Genomic DNA, 21,697 nt, shown 5'->3' with positions numbered 1-21,697 from the left:
CTTAAAGTCCACACTGCAGGCCAATTTACTTTTTTTATTTTTTTTCCCACAGCATGTGGACAATATTACGAAATTTAGCAAAATCCAATCCACTATGCAGCTACTATGCATTTTCTGTACTCATTTATGCTGCTGACAATTCACAGTAGTTTTGCCCTGTGTGCAAATTGGAAGATGGATCAATACCTCTGCAACGCCGCCTTTTGGAAGAAACCTGCAAATCAATGTCAGTTTTTAGACAAGCCTTATAACAATGACTGAGAATTGTAAGACAAGCCAGAATCAATACACAGACAGCTGTTTTGGCTTTTTTGCCCCTCATCAGTGTGCAGTAGGGTTCAGACTTGTCTAGTGAGAGGCTTGTGATGTGGGTCAGAAAGAGCATCGTTTCTCCTTAAGGAGACACCTAGAAGGTGTCAGGAGACTTGTAAGGCCATCCATGCTCCTCTAGGAAATATGCAAATAGGGAAGATGGAACAATACCTCTGCAGCACCACCTATTGGAAGGCAGCGTTCCTGCAAGTCAATGTCAGAGCTTTTAAGAAGCCTTATAACAGCATAGATGACCTTATAAATCTCATCACACACATTCTAGGTGCTCTCCATAAAGAGAAACGATGCCCTTCCTCACACCTTGCCCTGTGTGGGCATACACTAAAATTATCTAGTTGTTTAGAGTCACCCAGACTTCATAGAACTGCAGGATTCTGCCCTAATCCATTAACGTCCAATCCGTGGGGGCCTGTCCACTGCCGATTCCTAGAATAAGGCCACCCTTCAGTTCCTGACATCTGTGCTTGCCTTGTTTTGGAGGTGGTAGAGCTGGCCAATGGATATAGTATATTGTTAACAAATAGATTAATAACATCTTTTACCTTTTCACTGAGGACACTTATGTACCACGGAGTCTTAATCTCTACAGAGGTCAAGTAGGTCTGATGGGTTGCACTTCCGCTGTGTTGTAGATTTACGGAGGAGCTGTATATTGATGCGTTACTCTTGGAGAGCTCAGTAGATTTCAGGATGTGAGGAAGCCTTCTATCTAAAGATAACATGACACTGTGTGATGATATGGTAGTTGCCTTACATATGTATACCTGTAAAAAATGGTGGCCATTACCTGCGGAGAAAGCAGAGTTGATACGCTTATATGATCCATGTGATGTTCCATTAGATGTGTGCAAGTCAATGACCTGAGAGGAACTGTTACTTTCCAATGAAGATGTCGGACTCAAAGATATTGTTGGAGACTGCAAGGAAATAAACAGTGCTGGGAATAGTCAACCAATTTACTTTAACTGTAGAAACACAAGCCAGATGCATAAAGGCTTATACATTTGGCCATTGCTGGACCATTGTACAGAACAAGCATTTGTACCTCTTGAGTCACCTCTATTCCCTCAGATTGTAAGCTCTTGCGAGCAGGGCCCTCACTCCTATTCACGTTATTTATTGGTCTATTACTGTATGTTATGTCTTATTCTGTAGAATATGGTAGCACTATATAAAGATTATTATATGGCGGAGACCTAGTAGGCAATCATAAAGACTCCATCAAACTCCATAAGTACCTTCACTATTTTGGTGCATTTTGGTCACTGAGGTAAGTCACTCCAATAGTCAAATGTGCCATTTTTTTTTCTTTACAGCCCATTCATACAACATAGTAAAAAAAACATATTGCATCAAGGCATGCCGTCTTTTTTGGAATCTACAGCACACCTAGGAATGCCATTGATCTAAAGAAAAATACCGTCCTGCAATTTGACAGCCCTATGTGAATATACCCTTAGTACAGTATATTCACATAGTGCTGTCAAATTGTGGATTACTGATGCGATTACAGCAAAATGCCATGGTTTGGCCAAGATTTCACAAAAACCTTCTATATTTGGTGTAATTTTGCGGGAATGGCAGTAATAAACTGCTATTTTGCTGAATAGTGTGAATATAGCTTTACACAGGTAAAACAGGAGATCTTTGGGGGAGTTGATTCACATCATGCCAGTCTGGAGTGATGTTGCTAAATCCTGCTGGTAGGTGTTGCCCCTGTGCACACCTATATGAACAAGTTACCATCCATTAATATTGAAAGTGAAAACTGGCTCCGGCCTCTCTGCCCTAAAGGGGTATTTCTACCTCAGATAGACTCTGCCAACTCCTTAAAGATGGCAGGTCGTGCACCCCCCAAGGTCACCCCTCTATATATTACTTGGATTTCGTTGGTGTAGCCGTTTTGCTCTGCTGGCTTGCTGTAGTTGTCCCTTCGTATATCTGATTTAGGGATCTTCCATATGGCTGTTTGGGGTCTGCGGGTTCCCGTCCACTGCAGCTCGTGGAAACTTCGTAAACTCATCTCTGGATTTTCTTTCATCTCCACTTTTGGGCCTGTAACCATTTCAGCACATTCTAAAAAGCAAAAGTCACCATTTATAAAGAAACATGGAAGAGCACAGAAACGTAAATAGTCTTAGAATGAAATCATGTCTCAGAAGCTACAAGGTGTCTCCTCCTTGCTACTTAAAGTCTGTAAGTGAGGTTGCTGTAAGTGAGGTTGCTGAAACTTTAATGCTGAGATGTTTCCTTGGATACATATTAATGAATGTGCAACCTGGAATCAGGGCGGGCCTCTGCTAATTGACCGAAGCTATTATAGGAACAAGCCCTGCATAGCTTATACAAGGATTGGCCAGCTTGAGCTAGGTAACCTGTTTCTCTGTATCACCAGTTAAATGTCTTCTTAAGGGTGACTACCCACTACAGGTTTTTTTACTGCGAAATTTGCAGTGGTTTTTTTCCTGCAGGGGTCTATGGGACTTGTAATGTTAAAATCGCGATTTACCGCGAAATCGCGATTTTAACTTTACAAGTCCCATAGCCCATAGACCCCTGCAGAAAAAAAACCCGCTGCGAATTTCGCAGCGAAAAAAACTGTAGTGGGTAGTCACCCTTACGCTATATTCACATGGGCGATGTGCACTTCAGGTGCAACTTGCTTTGCACAGCACATGAACTCCTCGTTTGAGTGTTATGCGAGGTGCAAAACTCTGCACATACATGTCATATTATTGTATGAATTTTGATAGTTCTCAGCAAGAGAAACCAAATAATCTTGTAGATATGATACCCTTTAATGGCTTACAAAAAACATGATGTTCTAGCAAGATTTCAAACCTACTCAGGGTTCTTCCTCAGGCTTAGTGGAATAGATCTGAAGAGGCATGTATTTGTATACACACATACATATGACAAGGCACAGACCTGGTGGGATTAATTTTCTTTTAAAACAATACCAGAACAGGATGAATAGAGGAGTGAATACTTAATTAGTTCCCTGATAAAGATGAGAAGGTTTTATGGTCTATAAATGGTCACCAGGCCCGTGTTATCTGTGCTATAGATTTCTCATCACCGCATGAACCCTCTTGAAATATTTAGCCCTGCGTTGAAAGTGTCAAAGATGGTTATAAACTTGTACAGCTTTTTATACTTTTATTCTTTTACTATAACATCATGTATTTTTGTTAGCAATTAAAAAGGTATCATATCTACAAGATTATTTGGTTTCTGCTGCTGATTGAGAACAATCACATTTTGCTCTATTGGCTAACAAGGTACCAAACTTTATTTTATATTTTTTTATTATTGTGGGAGACTCGCATAAAAATAGGACATGCTACGATTTGTGAAACCCAGACTATCAGTCAAAGGGAAAAATGGCTAGTGTGCCTGAACCCATTCAAATGAAAGGATTCTTCACTTGTGCAAGTTCCATCCATATCGCATCATTCGGAACTTGCAGTCTCACCCATGTAAATAGAGCTTAAGATACCAATGTGTCACCCAGCATTCTTAAAGTCATACCTCTAGGTATATGTGGTCGTTTGGGCAACAGAGTCAAATTGGGTCCCCTGTGTACCCTACTGTTAACTTCAAGGGAACCTGTAATACTTTTTCACACATTATTCCGCTGACATGGTTTAAACACTGATGCCATGTGTTTTTCAAAAGTTATTTTGTTATCCATTATGTGCCAAGCATAGCTGCAATCTGAAGACTTTATTTTTCCTGCAAAACAGGGAAATATCAGGTGGGCGGGCTGGACCATCTTTGGGACCCTGCGTCATTCTCTTTCGACTGCTTCCCAGTCGCCCTCCCTGCACTATGCAGCTGCCGCGGACACACAGGGAGGGAGAGACCAGCGGGGCTGACAGAAGGCTGGAGGCCAGACTGAAAAGAAAGGACCTTACAGGCTTGAGCCAATAGGGGTATGAGAGGGGCGTTCCTCCTGTCAAACCCCTAGCTTCCAGTGGCATCAAGATACACTAATACCGTACGTCTCTCCCTGTTATGGGTACATCCATCCCTTCCAACTATGCATGTGGCGATTTTAGAGGTCACAGCGCACACATGAGACTTGACCGCGGCTGTGATGATATGGAGAATGTCTCCATGTCAGGGTTCCAGAGACTGCCCGGCCCGCTCACCAGACTGAACGCCCAATATTTGCATGTGGTGCAAGAAAAATAAAAATCTTTAGATTGCAGCTATGCTTGGCACAGGGTGGATATAAGAAACAAACTTTAGAGAACCACATGTCATCAGTGTTTAAATGGTGTAAGCAGATTAATGTGTGAAAACATGCTGACAGGTTCTCTTTAATAGGCGTAGACCATGTTCAGCAAAACTTCTATGGCCCGCACAATCCCAGTTGGCTCTGGCATTTATCCAGTTCTACTTATACATATAAGTTTCCACACGAAACCATATCTAAGTGCTAACAAACACTTGTCCGTCAATCCATGGGTGAAGGCAGATAGAAGAGGTGTCAAAACGAAATGAAGTAATTATCATGGGGGACTTTAATTACCCAGATATAACATGGGAGAACGAAACCTGCAATTCTCAAGGGTGATAAGTTCTTGAGAGTAATTAAAGACAATTACCTGAACCAACTTGTGCAGGAACCAACAAGAGGGAGAGCCATTCTGGACCTAGTGCTAACTAACAAACCGGAATGTATAAAGGGGGTGCAGGTTGAGGGGCACTTGGGGAACAGTGACCACGATATAATCAACTTCCAGCTGTCAATCAATAGGAAGCCTTATCAGGGAGTGGCAAAGAAACTAAACTTTAGTAAAGCAAAATTTGATGAGCTTAGAACTACTATCGGTAACATTAATTGGGACAACATCCTCAAAAATATCAGTACGGAGGAAAAATAGGAAAAGTTCAAAAGGATCCTAATTAGAGATGAGCGAACGTGTTCGGCTCCGCCCCTTTTCACCCGGACACCGAACTTCGCGAGGAATTCCGTGTTCGGGCGAAAAAAGTTCGGGGGTCGCCGTGGCAGCGCGGGGGGTTGCGGCGGGGAGTGGGGGGGAGAGGGAGAGAGAGAGGGCTCCCCCCTGTTCCCCGCTGCTGCCGCCCGCGCCGCCGCGCCTCTCCCCGCCCCCCGGCGCCCCCCGAATACTTACGCGCGAACACGGAAGTCCTCGGAAAAGCCGGTGTCCGGGTGCGTAAGTGTTCGTTAAGAACACGTTCGCTCATCTCTAATCCTAATCACCTCATGTGAGCAGTTCATTCCCTTTAAAAATAAAAGAAACTCAACTAAAAGGAAACCAATGTGGCTCGACAAGACGGTACGAGGGGCAATAAACGAAAAGAAGAAAGCGTTCAAACTACTAAAGCAACAAGGCAGCGAAGAAGCGCTAAAATCATACAGGGAAAAAAACAAAATATGCAAAGATACGAGCAAAACTGCCAAGGAGGAAGCAGAAAGACGGATCGCAAAAGAGAGCAGAAACAACCCGAAGCTATTTTTCAACTACATAAACAGCAAAAGGATTTGCAGGGAGAGCGCTGGCCCTTTAAAAAACAATGCAGGAGAAATCATTGATGATGACGAAGGGAAAGCAAATCTACTAAACAGTTTCTTCTCAAGTGTGTTCACCAAAGAAAAGGAAATGCCACACGAGATGCAGGGGAATAAAACGAACCCCTCACAAAATATCTCATACCTAACGCAGGAGGAGGTGCGGAAGCGTCTAAAGAAAACTAAAATTGATAAATCACCGGGCCCAGATGGATTACACCCAAGGATACTAAAGGAACTAAGTGACGAGATAGCTAGGCCACTATACCTAATATTTCTAGACACTATCAAGACCGGAGTAGTACCATTGGACTGGCGCATTGCCAACGTGGTTCCAATTTACAAAAAAGGGAGCAAAAGTGAGCCTGGTAACTACAGGCCAGTAAGTCTCACTTCAGTAACGGGAAAAATTTTCGAGGGGATTCTGAGAGACGCCATCGATGAGTACCTCAAGGAGATTAAGGGAATAACTCCTCACCAGCATGGATTCATGAAGGGTCGCTCATGTCAGACAAATCTGATCAGTTTCTACGATGAAGTAAGCTCTAAGCTGGACCAGGGAGAATCTATTGATCTTGTATATCTGGACTTCTCTAAAGCCTTTGACACCGTGCCACATAATAGGCTAATATACAAAATGAGGCAGCTCGGACTGGGCGAAAACGTGTAAGTGGGTAAAAAATTGGCTCAACGATAGAAAGCAGAGGGTGGTAATAAATAGTTCGTACTCTGATTGGACCACAGTCGCTAGCGGGGTGCCACAGGGTTCAGTATTAGGCCCCACTCTGTTCAACATATTTATTAATGACCTGATAGAGGGGCTGCACAGCAAAATATCAATATTTGCAGATGACACAAAATTATACAATATAATTAATGCAACGGAAGACAATGTGCGGCTACAAACGGACCTGGATAAGATGGGGGCTTGGGCAGAAAAATGGCAAATGAAGTTCAATGTTGAAAAAATGTAAGACTATGCACATGGGCAGGAGGAACGGATGTCACCAATACTCACTTAATGGGGTACCACTAGGGAAAAGTGATATGGAAAAGGATCTGGGGGTATTAGTGGATAATAGACTAAACTGGAGTAACCAATGCCAGTCAGCCGCTGCAAAGGCAAATAAAGTCTTGGGGTGCATCAAAAGAGGTATAGGGGCGAAGGACGAGAACATTATCCTTCCATTATATAAGGCACTCGTCAGACCTCACATGGAATACTGCGTACAATTCTGGACACCGGTGCTCAGGAAAGATGTCACAGTGCTTGAGGGGGTTCAAAGAAGAGCGACTAAACTAATACATGGAATGACGGGACTGGAATACCCCGAGAGGTTATCAATATTGGGACTATTTACTCTAGAAAAAAGAAGGTTAAGAGGCGACCAAATAACTATGTATAAGTACATGAGGGGACAACACATGGATCTCTCCCGCGATCTGTTTACACCCAGGACCACAAAGGTAACAAGAGGACATCCGCTACGATTAGAGGAAAGTAGGTTTCATCACCAACACAGAAAGGGGTTCTTTACTGTAAGAGCAGTTAGACTGTGGAACTCTCTACCGGAGGAAGTGGTGATGGCAAAATCCATAGAGGAGTTTAAAAGGGGACTTGATGTCTTTCTCGAGAAGGATATTACAGGATATAAATATTAGGTTAAGTGTCAATCCTGGTATACAGGCAGGTAGGAACTATTAGGGGTTGATCCAGGGAACAGTCTGATTGCCATTAGGGAGTCGGGAAGGAATTTTTCCCCCAAAAGGGCTAATTGGCTTCTGGCCTTGGGGTTTTTTGCCTTCCTCTGGATCAACACAGTAGGATAGACAGGCTGGACTAGATGGACAATGTCTTCATTCGGCCTTACATACTATGTTACATACATACTATGTGTGAGTTACATACAGAGCCTGATAGCACCTATGTCAGTTACCGGCTCTTAGCTCCGCCCCCTGATCATATGACAGCGCCATCATCACAGGTCCTCTATTCTCCTTGTGTGCTGAGTGAGGGATTATGGGCAGACTACATCCCCCACAAACCCCTGCAGCTTTAGTTGCTATGGATACAGCAGTACTCAGTCTGGCAGTTTATAGCTGGTTGTCAGACAGCTGCACCCCTGTGTGGAGACTCCAATAAATGACATCTCACAAATGTCCACATACATAGCTGATGGTGCATACTGACCAACAACATTGAAGCATAGTCCTTCACATCTCCTGAACGTGATATCATGTCATCTCCAGTGCTAATGCCACCAACACCAGTCCAGCCTTCATCTTTTCGTCAACCATTGTCCAGTGTTGAAACTAACAGTTGCTATCATGCAAACATGTCACCACAGAGGGTTCAACACGGTCGTGAAGCTAATGCAGCTTATATGACACAGCGACAAGCCACGATATCACCTCAGCCACCAGCTGAGGTTTGTAAATCTGGTGCAGCTGATGCTGTGCCTGTTTTCATCACTTCTGGTGCCAACTTCTAGTATGCCAACCTCTTACGCTCTATTTCCTTACACTAGGACACACGTAGTCTTAGATAGCTCAAGGTCTCAACAACTGTATTTAATTTCTCTTTCTTTTTTACATCTAGTGTCTTGCAGCAACATAACATTTCTCATGCATCATTAATATAACCATAGTTCCTATATTTTCTATGCATTACACTACTGTATATAAAAAGTTAAACATCTCTCATTAGTAACACTTTACCATAATCAGAAATCACAATTAGCAAGACTGCTACTCACGAATGTCCAACATACTGGTGTGCACACCAGCGTTTAACAAGTCCAAACTTCACCCATGTGTCCATTCGGTGAGTGGGGCGTCCCTCACTGGCCCACGAAAATCCAGATGAACACTCTGCCATTGCATCCACAGTGATGCTCGTCGTTCCTTCAGGCCCTGGTTATCAGGGTCCTAATATCATACATCTTAAACCCTCTGGTTTAAAGGGCCCTTGTGCTGTCTCTTTGGCCCCAGTTCATCAGGCCCTCTCACTGTCTGGGGGCAGCCCTGGTCATCAAGCCCGCAGTCAGTCTCTCCTCTCTTGCACTGTTCCCCAGCATGTAGACAGCACTACAACCATAGCCAGCTACCTCCACTGCTTCACAAGTCTGTCTTGCTGGGCTTTTCTCTGAGCTGCATTACATTAAAAATCTGCAGCTCCCTGCACATGAAGCTGCTGCTGCTCCACACACTTCACAAGGCTCTGAGTCAGCCACAAGAGGATTGCTGGTCCTTCCCCACAGTGCTACATTAATTACATTGCCAGTTAGAGCCACGTTCTGGAAGCTTCTAGTATAGCTCTATTTGCATCTATTAACAGTTGAATGAGCTTTGGCCAATTTTAATAGTGCAGCCTGTAACAATTTTATAACTTGTCTTGAATGCCACATAGTGCCTGATAGTGGCAGTGGACTGGACTTTGCTCTGAAGCGGCCATGAGCTGCTAGAATTTGTAAGAGGGAGTGGGGGCACTGCTCTCCCCTCTTACACACCCTGTACAACAAACTTCACTGGAATGTTGTTTACTGGAAAATATTTCAATTAAATGTTCTAAGAATAAAAGAAAAGCCTGCAGAGGGTTTTGAAAACTTCCGCCAGTGTTTGTAAACGTAGGCGAATGGGGCAACACAGAAAGGAACCTCCATGTTGGTTTGCTCTAAGTATTTGGTGTATTCAAAGTAACCAACGCCTTTTCATTATAACTATAATTCCACTGAATTCTTAACCGGAGCATGGAGATTTATATAATAGATTATAGTCACCATCTTGGGATGGGCTTTCTACTACTAGGTTTTCATAGTCTCCACAGGGAATATGGTTAGATGGAAGCTGGTAATAGCAACCACTGCAGTACCTATAGGGTAGTGTTCCCCAACTCCAGTCCTCAGGGACCCCCAACAGGTCATGTTTTCAGGATATCCTATGGTAAGAACGCCTGTGCCAATGTGTGAGGCACTGACAATAATTACATCACCTGTGCAACACTGAGGAAATCCTGAAAACATGACCTGTTGGCGGTCCTTGAGGACTGGAGTTGGGGAACACTGCTATAGGGGATGTAACATTCAGTGGTCACATGGCCCAACAACAGCTCAATTACACTCAAGTAAATGGGATTGAGCTGCTATACTAGGCACTGCCACTATAAAATGTATGGCACTGTGTCTGGTATGCAGTAAAGTAGCAACGATGGAAGTCCCAAGAGGCAGGCCCCAACCGATCTGATACTAAGGAGCTATTCTTTGTATACATCATCAATATCTTAGTCCCGAAAACTCTTTTAACTTCCCAAACAAAAATCATGCTGTACTTTCTGGTGTTTCCTACAGAGAAAAAAGTAGGAGCAACCTTGTGGTCATTGGAAAATTTCCATCCGTGATTTTATAGCAATTTACCAAATTTTATTCCACCATGTAGCATCAGTGCTCATAGAGGCAGATGAAAAAACACTTGCGGCCCTTCCCCAACCCTCACATCCCATTTATAATGCTGGTCAGCTCATCTGTCATAGGTGCCTTTAGACTCCCTAAGGCACCAGGACTCAGATGCTACCGCTACCTCTACACCCACTATAGCTACTCAACTGGTTTGCAAATGCTGCATCAGCATCTCCACTTCCCTATGGTTAATGTTACATAGGCAACACAAGGGTTAACATCTAGTCAAAAAGTAAAAGATGAAAGGAGTGAGAAATCTCACCAAGCTAAATGTAGTCTGAGATCTTCAGGCGAATAAAGCAGCTACTGCAGGCAAGTTATTGAGCTGCCATGGAGGCAAATAACAAACATGTCAATGGAGCTGTGCCGACGCCAAACAACGAGAGGCACGAGGAACGGCCTGCTAACAAAAGGTAACTCATAACATTACTGAGGGCTAACAAGTAACCCTGATTAATGGGCACAGTGACATCACAGGACGACCATGACGGGCAATTACTGCAACCCAATGACTCACTGGCATTACACAAGAAGAACAGATGAAGTTATGAAAAGTGCTGTGTACCCACAGGGCATAAATAAAATAAAACCTAAAAAAATCTTGTTATTTGTATATTGCCAACTTAGGCCTTAGTCAGACGGGCGTTTTTTGCCGCGACTTGCGCATGCGTCCGGCGATTTTATAAAACCATTGCTTTGCAATGGTATCGGACACATGAGCGCTTTTTATGCGCTCGTCATATAAATTATAGAACAGAAATCGCAGATCGCACCTATCTGCGATCTGCGATTCCTGTTCTCTTCTCTATATGCGCTCAATGGGGCCGGCGGCAGCAGCGCCGACCCCATTGAGAACATATAGAAGACAAATCATTCTTCTCTGCCACAGCTGTAACAGCTGTGGCAGAGAAGAACGATGTTTGCCCATTGAATTCAATGGAGCCGGCAATACAGCCGCCTCCATTGAAAGCAATGGGCTGCCGGCGAGCGCAGGATGAATTGTCGGGAAGGGCTTAAATATATAAGCCCTTCCCTGCAATTCATCCAGAAAAGTGTTAAAATAAAAAATATACATACTCACCTGCTCCCGGCAGCCGGAGTTCCGTGCGGCCGTACTGCAGTGGGTGTGAAGGGGGTGTGAGTCAGACCTGTCCCCTGATTGGCTCAGCACTGAGCCAATCAGGGGGCAGGTCTGACTCACACCCCCTTCACACCCACTGCAGGCCGGCCGTTCGGAACTCCGGCTGCAGTGGGTGTGAAGGGGGTAAGTATATATATATTCTTTATTTTAACACTTTTCTGGATGAATTGCAGGGAAGGGCTTATATATTTAAGCCCTTCCCGACAATTCATCCCACACTCGCCCACAGCGCATTGCTTTCAATGGAGCGGGCTGTATTGCCGCTCCATTGAATGCAATGCGCTGGACAGCTCCGGCCGTTTCTAATGAAACGCGGCTAGGAGCAGATTTTCGGGCGATTTTCAGGCACCGGTCACGCGATTTGCGGATGCGCATCCGTCATGCGATCCGCAAATCGCGCGAAACAACGCCCGTCTGACTAAGGCCTTATTCTGCAATGCTTTTACTTAATTTATTTATTACCCCCTACCAAGCTGGGTACTGATTTTACCAACCTGGGAAGGATGAGTCACAACCTCAACAAGCCGGCTACCTGAAACAGGTGGGGATTGAACTTGCAACCTTCAGGTTGTGAACAAGAGCTTAGCACTCTGCACTACACAGGGCTCTATACATGTTGTGAAACCTCCGTAATGAAAATCTGCAGCTTTTACTGTACAAACCATGTGGAGGAGATATTGACAATTCCTATCCACACTATATGGCAAAAATGTGCGCAGAATTAATATTTGGTGTGGATTTTACATCCACAGCATGTCGACAGTTTGCAAATTTTCCCTGTAAATCCGCAGCTCTTCTACAACAAAAATACGGCACCATTTGGTGCACTTTTAGCCGCTGCTGATTTTAAGCAGATTCACTATGATAGAACATTATGATGAAAATCCCAGCGTTTTACCAACGCCATGTGTGAGAGCGGCCTCGGGGGTTTCACACGCTGAGGATTCTCTGTTGGTTTCCAGCAGCAGAAAATTGCGAATTTTGAATGGGGTCATACAAATGAGCGTTTTTTCCTCCAATGCGCTGTGGGAAACAAATCATGGCACGTCCTATAATTGGTCATGCTCTTGCATCACACTGCCCATTGTTTTCAGTGGGGCGGGCGGCAGCATTGCACTACATACTAGGTGCACGTGGTGAGATGCAAGGTCTCCCTATTGAAAGCAATGGGAGAAACTCCGCTACTTCCCTGAATTGATGCAAGGCAGTTTTGATATAAACATATAGCCACTTTCACACAGCCGAGAAAATCATGTGAGATTTGTGCATTGCAAGACATAAATCTCAAACAAATATGAACCCCATTCTTTTAAATGCGGTCATACACATGAGCGATGTGATGCGTGAAAAAATTGTGGCATGTCCTACCCTTGGGTAATCCCTTGGAACGCCTAACCCAATGTTTTTAATGGGGCCGGCAAAAGAATCACACGAGCATACAAGTCTATGCAAGCGATGCGAGGCTTTTTTGACACAAAGACTCCTTGAATCCGCGGGGAAACCGCACGATATTGCACTTGCCTGTATGAAATTAGCCTTACAGCTAACAACTGGATATAACGTCTTTTGCCATAAAAATAACTGCAGAAATTCTCCTAATAGGCTATGTGTGCAGGCGTGCTTAAAGGGGTATTCCCATGTGAGCCCTGACTCTGGCCCTTCTCACCTCTGCACTGGCCGCAGCATGCAGACTCATGAGAGGTGGCTTGGATTTAGAGAAACAGCCAAGCACACTGTGCTGCACCATGCCCATAACTCTCTATAGGAAGCTATATAAACAGCATGGCATAGTGAGTTATGCTGCTTCTACATCTACAAACTACTAGAAAATTAGTAGCTTGCTGTCCAACACTGTTTAGTTAGCTGCCATTCACCTCTATGGCAGTAAAACCCATCCATACAAAGTGAGGCAGGATGAGTCTCTCCTTCTACAAATACCGATAGATAGCGGTCTCAGAAATTGCACCAACATCTATTGGAAATTTATGGCATATTCAGAAATGGGAATAGCCCTGTAAGGAGTCATTCCTAGCTAAACATATTACCTCTATGGGAGAATATGGTATCTCACAAAAGGGTTTGCACAGGCCCTCTGAAAAGTGGACATCTCAAAAATTGGTTTGGCAGTGGTCATTATTATACACAATTAGCAGTACAACATAAGCACGAGGTCACTGCTTGGTAGTTTGTCTTCATAACACCCAGAAACCTAGGATGATGTTATATATCAGCTCATCATGCATGCAGAGTCTAGCAATGTGGCCTTTTGTAACTGACAGATGTTGATTTTCTCGATATGAAGTTGTCTGATAGATAGGCTGACCGTGGAGAATCGGGGCAATTCGCAGCATGCTGCGATTTCCCTGTCGCGAGCGGGGAATCGCAATGATTCTCCGCTCATGGACAGTGTGCTAGCACTTTCCATAGCAGTGCTATGGAAAGCTTCAGAGGGTGTGATTCGTCGGCGGTTTACCGCCGGCGAAATCACGCCCTTGGTGGTTTCACATCTGCATCGGGGGTTCCGGTTCCTGTTCCTTTCAAGGAGCAGGAAAGGAGAACGCCCGCGGCCAAATGGCTCAGTCTTAGGACTGAGCTGAACAGCGCAGAACGGACGCCATTGACTAGAATGGGATCAGTTCGCTTTCCGCTAAGCTGCCCAACTTTTAGCCAGAAGAAAAAGCACTGTATGCGTAATACGGAGTGCTGAATCCCCATTGATTTGCATTGGGGTATTCAGAACTACGCTTTTCACTCATGTATCTGGGCACTTGGGGAAAAAAAAATTGCAGCATATCCTATTTTGGTCCACATTACGGACTAAAATGGCCCATTAAAGTCAATGGGACTGCATAAATACACAGTGAATACGCACAATGCCGGTACATATGTATTCAATACAAATTCCAACCCTCATCGTAGGTGATTTTAACATCACCGCAGGTTCCAATGCAGATGTGAAACCGGCCTAATATGGAGAATTACTAGTACAGCTAGACATTTTTAATGGAATCAGTCTCCTGCCTAAAGCACCATAAGCAGAGTTATGTTGTTGGGGCAGGGGACACGGGAGCCGGATGATGTATTTTTTTATACTCACCCGCTCCGTGGATGCTGCGGTGCTCGCCCTTGAAATCTGCACTGTGCTTGAAAATCTTCAGAGCCCCAGGTGAGCACGTTCTCATAGACTTGTACAATGTTGCAGTTTGTCTTATGGAAGAATAAAGATATACACACTTTTCTGATACCTCATGGATCGGTCACCACTTTTGGGTTGTTGATCTTTTTCAGGTGTCCAAAATGCACAAAACTTGCACGATTTTCTCGCCGGGTGAATGCAGGCCGCTATTACACAGCATCATTGTTGTCTGTATTTACAAACACACCAGAAAGGCACTTTGAAAAACACATGGAACGTTTAGCATTTTACATCACTGAGAATAAGGAAATTAGTATTGATTAAAAATACAAAACATGCATTTAAAAAAAAAAATGCATGTGTTTCTCAAAGTGAATTTTGGGGGCGTTTGTATATGCAGACAAAAGCGCTGCTGTGTAATAGCGGTCCAAAGCTGTTAGATGGGGTTGTCCAGGGTTAGAAAAACATGGCTGCTTTCTTCCCATCACAGCACCACCCTTGTCCGTGGGCTGTAGCTAGTGTTACAGCTCAGTTCTCGTTCACTTCAGTGGAGCTGAGCTGCACACAACCCTATGGACAAGGATATAGCAACACCGATCACAGCACACACTTCACCTTTAGATATACAGGGAAGACAATCCTCACCAGCTGGTGCCCGCTCATCAGAGATCCTGGATCACAATTTAAACAGCAGAGTATATATGAGAGCAGCACTCCGGGGGTTAAGTAAAAGATCAAATCTTTATTGTGCCCACACAACGTTTCAACCCTCCATCTGAGGGTCTTTATCAAGTTCTAAATAACATACACAGACTCCAACTATTTAATGTTGTAGTCTGTGTATGTTATTTAGAACTTGATAAAGACCCTCGGATGGAGGGTTGAAACGTTGTGTGGGCACAATAAAGATTTGATCTTTTACTTAACCCCCGGAGTGCTGCTCTCATATATACTCTGCTATGGACAAGGATGGTGATGTGTTTGGAGGAAAGTAGCCGTGTTTATCTAATCCTATATAACTCCTTTAAATTATCCAATACAATAGACTGATCTACTATCTATAGGCAGCTTAAAGGGAATATCCAGGAAGCGGCTGTCGGGATATGCTAGAGTCGGAGCGCAGCACTGCTCCTACCCCTGTATAGCGGCCGAAGCTTGTAATTGTAATGAGATTATGAGCACCGGCCGCTACACAGAGGTCGGAGCAGCACTTCCATTCGGACCCCGATGTATCCTGGCAGCCGCTTCCTGGATAACCCCTTTAAGCCCACATTGTATTTTTTCTTTTTGTTAAAAGGATCCAACAACCAAAACTTAAAGGGTGTCATGTGACCAGGATCCCCTGTGATCAGCTGTAATTTGTGAGGGTATCCAGCAGCCAGTGTTCAATTCTCTGACAGCGCCACCACAGGAGGAAAGAAGCATTACACGAGTCCCATTTAAATCAAAGAGCTGTCCTTGTAATGTGTGGACTTGTTGGTTCTTTCAGAGAAAGGGCCCTTGTAGCTTCTCTCCACCTTGGATAAAACATGGAGGTATGGAATAGGAAACCTCTCTTTAGAAACTCAGAATTCCAGAATAAGGAAATTTGAAATCCCTTTAAATCTCACCTCATCTTGGAAACAGGAGGCATCTGCGGCAGGTAAGCACTGTGCCCTAATACTGGAGCTGGAAGCCTGGGCAGATCTAGTAGGTGTAGAGTAGTGACCACGTGCCGCTGCCTTGTCACCTCCACAATACAACTTACATTCTTTCATTGAGGAATGCCAGGGATTGGTCTGTGCTCTTGGTTGCTAGGAGAATGATTGTTTGCTGGTGGGGACCCAAGCACTGAGTGCAGAACACTGCGCCTTGTTTATCAATGGCAACAACACAATGGGAAACAGATAGAAAAAGCTAATACATATAATAATCACCCTTATACAGAATAGATATATGTGCTAATATACTGCAACTACTCTTTGTGTATTTCCATTCTAAAAACCATCCAAGGCCTGGAGTGTAACTGGTAATCAGTACAGCAGATCTTACTTTTCCCCATCTGTTTCCTGATTTTTAATCAAGACAAGCCCTATCCATATGAACATCCATAGGAGCTAGACTCTGAATACATTTGGCGCATCGTGGGCCCTCCTTGCACCAAAAACTGAAATCTATGGCAGCTATGGGCAGATTAATGATATAATTTATGGCATTTCTGTGTTACCTATATTAGATGGACAGACTGCGGGTGGCCATGCCCCCATCCCGAATTCCTCCCCCTTTTCAAAAATTTGCAAGTGCAGTGTAAAAAGTAGAGATGAGCGAGCACCAAAATGCTCGGGTCCTCGTTATTCGATTCGAGCTTTTTATAAAATTTGAGAGTAACGAACCCCATTGTCTTCAATGAGAGACTGATTTTGTATGTGACCCGCCGGTTGCAGAGCTTTTTTTTTTCTCCTGTGTTCGTGTTCTCTCTTTCTCTCCTCCGCCAAGCCAAGCAGCGTCACAGTGGGGAGGGGTTAAATCTGACATGTCAGCGGCGGGGAGGGGCCAAAACTGGGGCGGGGTCAAACACGGTGTGATGCTCACTTAAATAGCAAGTACTAGAGATGAGCAAGTATACTCGCTAAGGCACATTACTCGAGCGAGTAGTGCCTTAGCCGAGTATCTCCCCGCTCGTCTCTAAAGATTCGGGGGCCGGCGGGGAGCAGCGAAGTGGAGATCTCTCTCTCCTCCCCGCTCCCCACCGCAACTCACCTGTCCCCCAAATCTTTAGAGACGAGTGGGGAGATACTCGGCTAAGGCACTACTCGCTCGAGTAATGTGCCTTAGCGAGTATACTCGCTCATTTCTAGCGAGTACCATTGAGTATGCTAATACTCGAATGAGCATCAAGCTCGGCAGAGTACATTCACTCAACTCTAATAAAAACGCCCGGCCGGCCAATATAGCACCGGGCGATCTTATGTCGAGCCCAAAACATAGTTTTGGAACTATATTTGGGCCGGAATACGTCGAGCCGCTGCATGGGCTCCTATGGGAGCCCATGGCAGCAGCCGTAGGGAGTTTAGCAGCATGGCTGCTAAACTACCTCCCTCTTTTCTTCTCCCCTTTCAGGCTTACCTCTCCTCCCTGCTTGGTCTCTGCAATGGGAGGGGGCAGGGGGGAGCTAAGCGGCGATCTGCCCCGCCTCCTCCCATTGATGGCTATAGACAAGGGGCGGGACATGGACTGAGCTAAGCACCCGCCCTCTTCCCACCCCTTATCCATAGCCATCAATGGGAGGAGGTGGGATGGACCAGCACTTAACTCCGCCCCTTCCGGACCCTCCCATTGCACAGACTGAGCAGGGAGGAAGGGGAATGAGAGATTTGCCCTCAACAGCCTATATCGTTAGAAAGAAGCTCTAAGTGCATGCGTCGCAGGTAAAATCTGGGACCAAATGTGTACCAAAATCTGTGTGCATTACCATGAATGAATGCCGACTTTATTCCGCTGTGACATTTCTCCACTGTGAGCTGGGTTTGTTAAAGCCCCATTCACTCACATTGTACTTTACACTGCGGCGGAATACCAGCGTGAATACCACAGCAGAAATCTGCGGTGTGTGAACTCTGCCTTATACTTCAAAAGTAATGAAAGCACCGATGGTGTGAATCCGCGGATGAGATGCTGCTCCACGAAACAAGCAGGTGAGAGGAAGCATTACATTATCAAACATGCTAACATTCTAATATTGTGGAATTGTCTTTGAACTTGTCCTAAAGTTTGATTAATATCTGAAGAGTTCCATATTTATGCAGAGAATGATATGCATTAGTGCCATAGTGAGGTAAATAAAACTATTCCAATGTCCCATCGATTGTGGTCAATCATGCCTGATGAAGAGACCCAAGTAGTCGGGAAAACTTCTCATCTTTTCAATTAGCTATTAAAAGGTATCAACAATAGAGTACTCTCGATTTTTCTCCACCCCAGTGCAAACAGTTTGTGAAAATTCAGAGCAGTTGCATGCAACTTCTGACCAGCAGGTGGCACTCTTATGCCTTTTTTAATTTTTGCATGAGGCGGCTGCACTGCATCTTCAGCCACCTGTGACTTTCCAATATGTTATAATAACATATTCGATTGGGACTACTTTTCTATTGATTTCAGTTGACAAGAATAATGACCATAGCATATTAACCATAACTCCACGGAATTCGATAAGCTGCGGGTCTGTGTTGCTGCTATTACAGGACAGTAATTTTGAATGTTTCCTGCAAGAAATGCATCACAGAAGGGGAAATATATAATTTAATTTTTTTTATATTTCCCCTCCTGTGATGCATTTATATTAGTGTAGGGACCCACTACAACGCAAGGAACCGTGAAGTGGTTAGTGGGCTCATGTATCTTGGCCAACATCCAACCAATGCCTTGCATTTATTATCTATCATTCACATGCAGTGTGGCATTAAGACTCCAGGGGGAGCCCAGGGTGGCAGTACCAATGTGGTTCACTGATGGATATGCAGGGCAACCCGCCGAATTATCATGGCGTCATTAATAGGTTGCTGGTCTGCATAGTGGACTACATATATCAGAATGGTCTGGCACCCTGTATCCACTATGTGTGGGAGTATACGCCAAGCATCCACCCCCCTCATTATCAGGAGGCAGTGTGAGTGGGTGTCTCATCGGTGCCCTGCACAGGTGTTATTGGCTCCTCCATTTGGTAGTCAGCTACCTGCATGGTGAGAGGAGTATGCATCTATATGCACTCCTCAGTCAGTAAGCAATGGCCATTATCTGTGATTGTTTCCTGCAAGAAAAGTTCAGATCTACTGCGTAGATTTATATTCTTCCATAATCTTATATACTATGTAAGCAAGTAAATATATAGTTTTAAAGCGTACCTAACTTTTCACATGACTTTTCAAATGCAGAATATATTTTTGGGAACTGAAATTTAATGTTAAAAAGGAAACTCCTACTGGAATTTACTCTGATCTGCTGAAAATTCTAAACTTTCCTCATATGTTGGCTTATAGCTGCTGTTACGATCGTGAGGGGAAACTAAGCACAGGGCCCACATAATCGTGACCAAAGAGACGGATGCACATGGTTTTCAGACAACTGGCCTTGTGCTACAGGGAGGATGACATGGCCCTACCTGAGCGGGGACATCGCCTCGATAAAAAGCAGCCCAGTGGTTTTCGGATCTGGGCCCTAGCTGCTCCTAGGAACCACGCACCAAAACAGGAAAGATACAAATGCCACATGACAGGGACAGAACAACAGGATACACAGAGCCAGAAAACGCAGCATACAGCAGGCAAAATGCAACCACTATTAACAGGTGATAAGCTATATATAAATACCAGGTATTAGTTGACATTTTGATCAAAACGTGGAAGCTAGCGGGCCACCTTACGGCTCCTGGCTATACCGCTAGTCCCTACACTAACCGGGAGTCCAGCGGCAACAGGACAGAAGACAGTCCACAGAGCAAGCTGCAACAGGACAGAACAGAACTACCGGCACGAACTCCAACATATAGCACAAACCACACAGACTCTACCCAGAGCTCACATGCACAGAGATGAAACTCACAGCAAGTCTATGTGTCCTCATACAGGCATGATAGACAGTCAGCTACCAAGCTGACATAGGGAACTGTGTCAGGGATCCACCAAGTGACACATGGAGCAAGACATAAGACGTTTGTAGGCCACACCTGTCAGGGGAAGGGAAAAGGGAGTCTGCATATGATGCTGCAGACTAGGAAGACAGGTGTCCAAACCATCTTTAGGGAAGCAGAGAGACACGACAGACCTACAGGCAAACACAAATCTGAGAGGAAACAAGCCAGATACATCCAAACAGTACAAGATCAGCCTCAACTACTGAGAGATGCTGGCTTTTATATATGCTGCAGACTAAAGGGGATTGGCTGCTGGAGAATACCACACCCAGCCAGCTCAATAAACCCCTACCTATGAGATGTGCTGCTAGGAACCTTAAGGGTGCATTCCCACGAACATATATTGGCTCGGTTTTCACGCTGAGCCAATATACGTTGTCCTCATGTGCAGGGGGCGAGGATGGAGGAGCCAGGAGCTGGAACTGGGCTCCCGCCCCCTCTCTGCCTCCTCTGCACCCCTCTGCACTATTTGCAATGGGGAGAGGCGGGGCAGGGGCGGGGCTAATTCTCAGAACATAGCCCCGCCCCCGCCCCACCTCTCCCCGTTGCAAATAGTGCAGAGGGGCGGAGAGGAGGCAGAGAGGGGGCGGGAGCTCAGTTCCTGCTCCTGGCTCTTCCATCCTCCCCCCCCCTCCCTGCACACGAGGACAATGTATATCGGCTCGGCGTGAAAACCGAGCCGATATACGTTCGTGGGAATGCACCCTTAGTACTACAGATCCAAGCAGCACACCCTGACAGCTGCCTTGTGGAAGCAACTAAATGATGACAGGCAATTTAGGAAATATGGAAATATTACATTAGCCATAATGTCGGCTAGGCTTCATTTATTTGCATAGCCCTGCTGTTATGTTCGAGCTGAACGTAAATATGTCCTTAACCCCTACCCTCTCCATGACGTAAGTGTACGTCATGGGAGTGGGGTACTTCCCGCAATAACGTACCCTTACGTCATAGGGATAGCGCGAGATCATAGCAGATCTCGAGCTATCCCGCAGTGGGAGCCGGCTGTCACTATGGTAGTAGGTGCGCCCCCCCCCGCTGTTAACCCCTTTCCTGCTGCGATCTAAGTAGATCGCGGCAGAGAAAGGGTTCACAGAGGGAGCGCACTCCCTCTGTGACTCCAGCCGGCTCTCGCGATAACATCGCGAGAGCCCGGCTGGTTGCTATGGCAACAGGACACCAGATTCCGGCATCCTGTATTGCCATTGCCTAAGATCGCTGTAATAAGCTATAAGGTATGGCAGGGGAGAAGTCCTGCCATGCCTTATCGCAGCGATCATTAGTGCTGTAGTAAAAGTCCCCAAGAGGGACATAGATAGTGTAAAAATAAGAGCAAACTAAAGTCCAAAAATAAAAATGTAAAAAAAGATAAAAAAACTTTTTATGCTTTTTCTCATATTAGCATAAAAGAAAAATTAAA

General features: G+C 44.9%; 1 protein-coding gene across 2 annotated transcripts in view; it reads right to left on the bottom strand.

The window, feature by feature from the left end:
- CCDC27 (coiled-coil domain containing 27) overlaps positions 1–21,697 on the bottom strand; it is an 88,682-nt gene that overhangs the window by 28,764 nt on the left and 38,221 nt on the right. Inside the window, exons 1-4 of one of the 2 annotated variants that reach the window (XM_066607288.1) lie at positions 16,217–16,329; positions 2,213–2,409; positions 1,121–1,250; positions 876–1,042 (exon numbers count right to left, since the gene is read on the bottom strand). In XM_066607288.1, the coding sequence (XP_066463385.1) occupies positions 876–1,042; positions 1,121–1,250; positions 2,213–2,398 (483 nt within the window). In that variant the 5' untranslated portion in view covers positions 2,399–2,409; positions 16,217–16,329. Of the gene's footprint in view, positions 1–875; positions 1,043–1,120; positions 1,251–2,212; positions 2,410–16,216; positions 16,330–21,697 lie in introns of those variants that run through there. The other variant, XM_066607287.1, reaches the window with a different exon arrangement.

This window comes from Eleutherodactylus coqui, chromosome 6 (assembly GCF_035609145.1).
Source record: "Eleutherodactylus coqui strain aEleCoq1 chromosome 6, aEleCoq1.hap1, whole genome shotgun sequence".
Classification (NCBI taxonomy): domain Eukaryota; kingdom Metazoa; phylum Chordata; class Amphibia; order Anura; family Eleutherodactylidae; genus Eleutherodactylus; species Eleutherodactylus coqui.
Note: the sequence above shows the minus strand (reverse complement) of the source record. Positions and strands in the feature narration are given on the sequence as shown.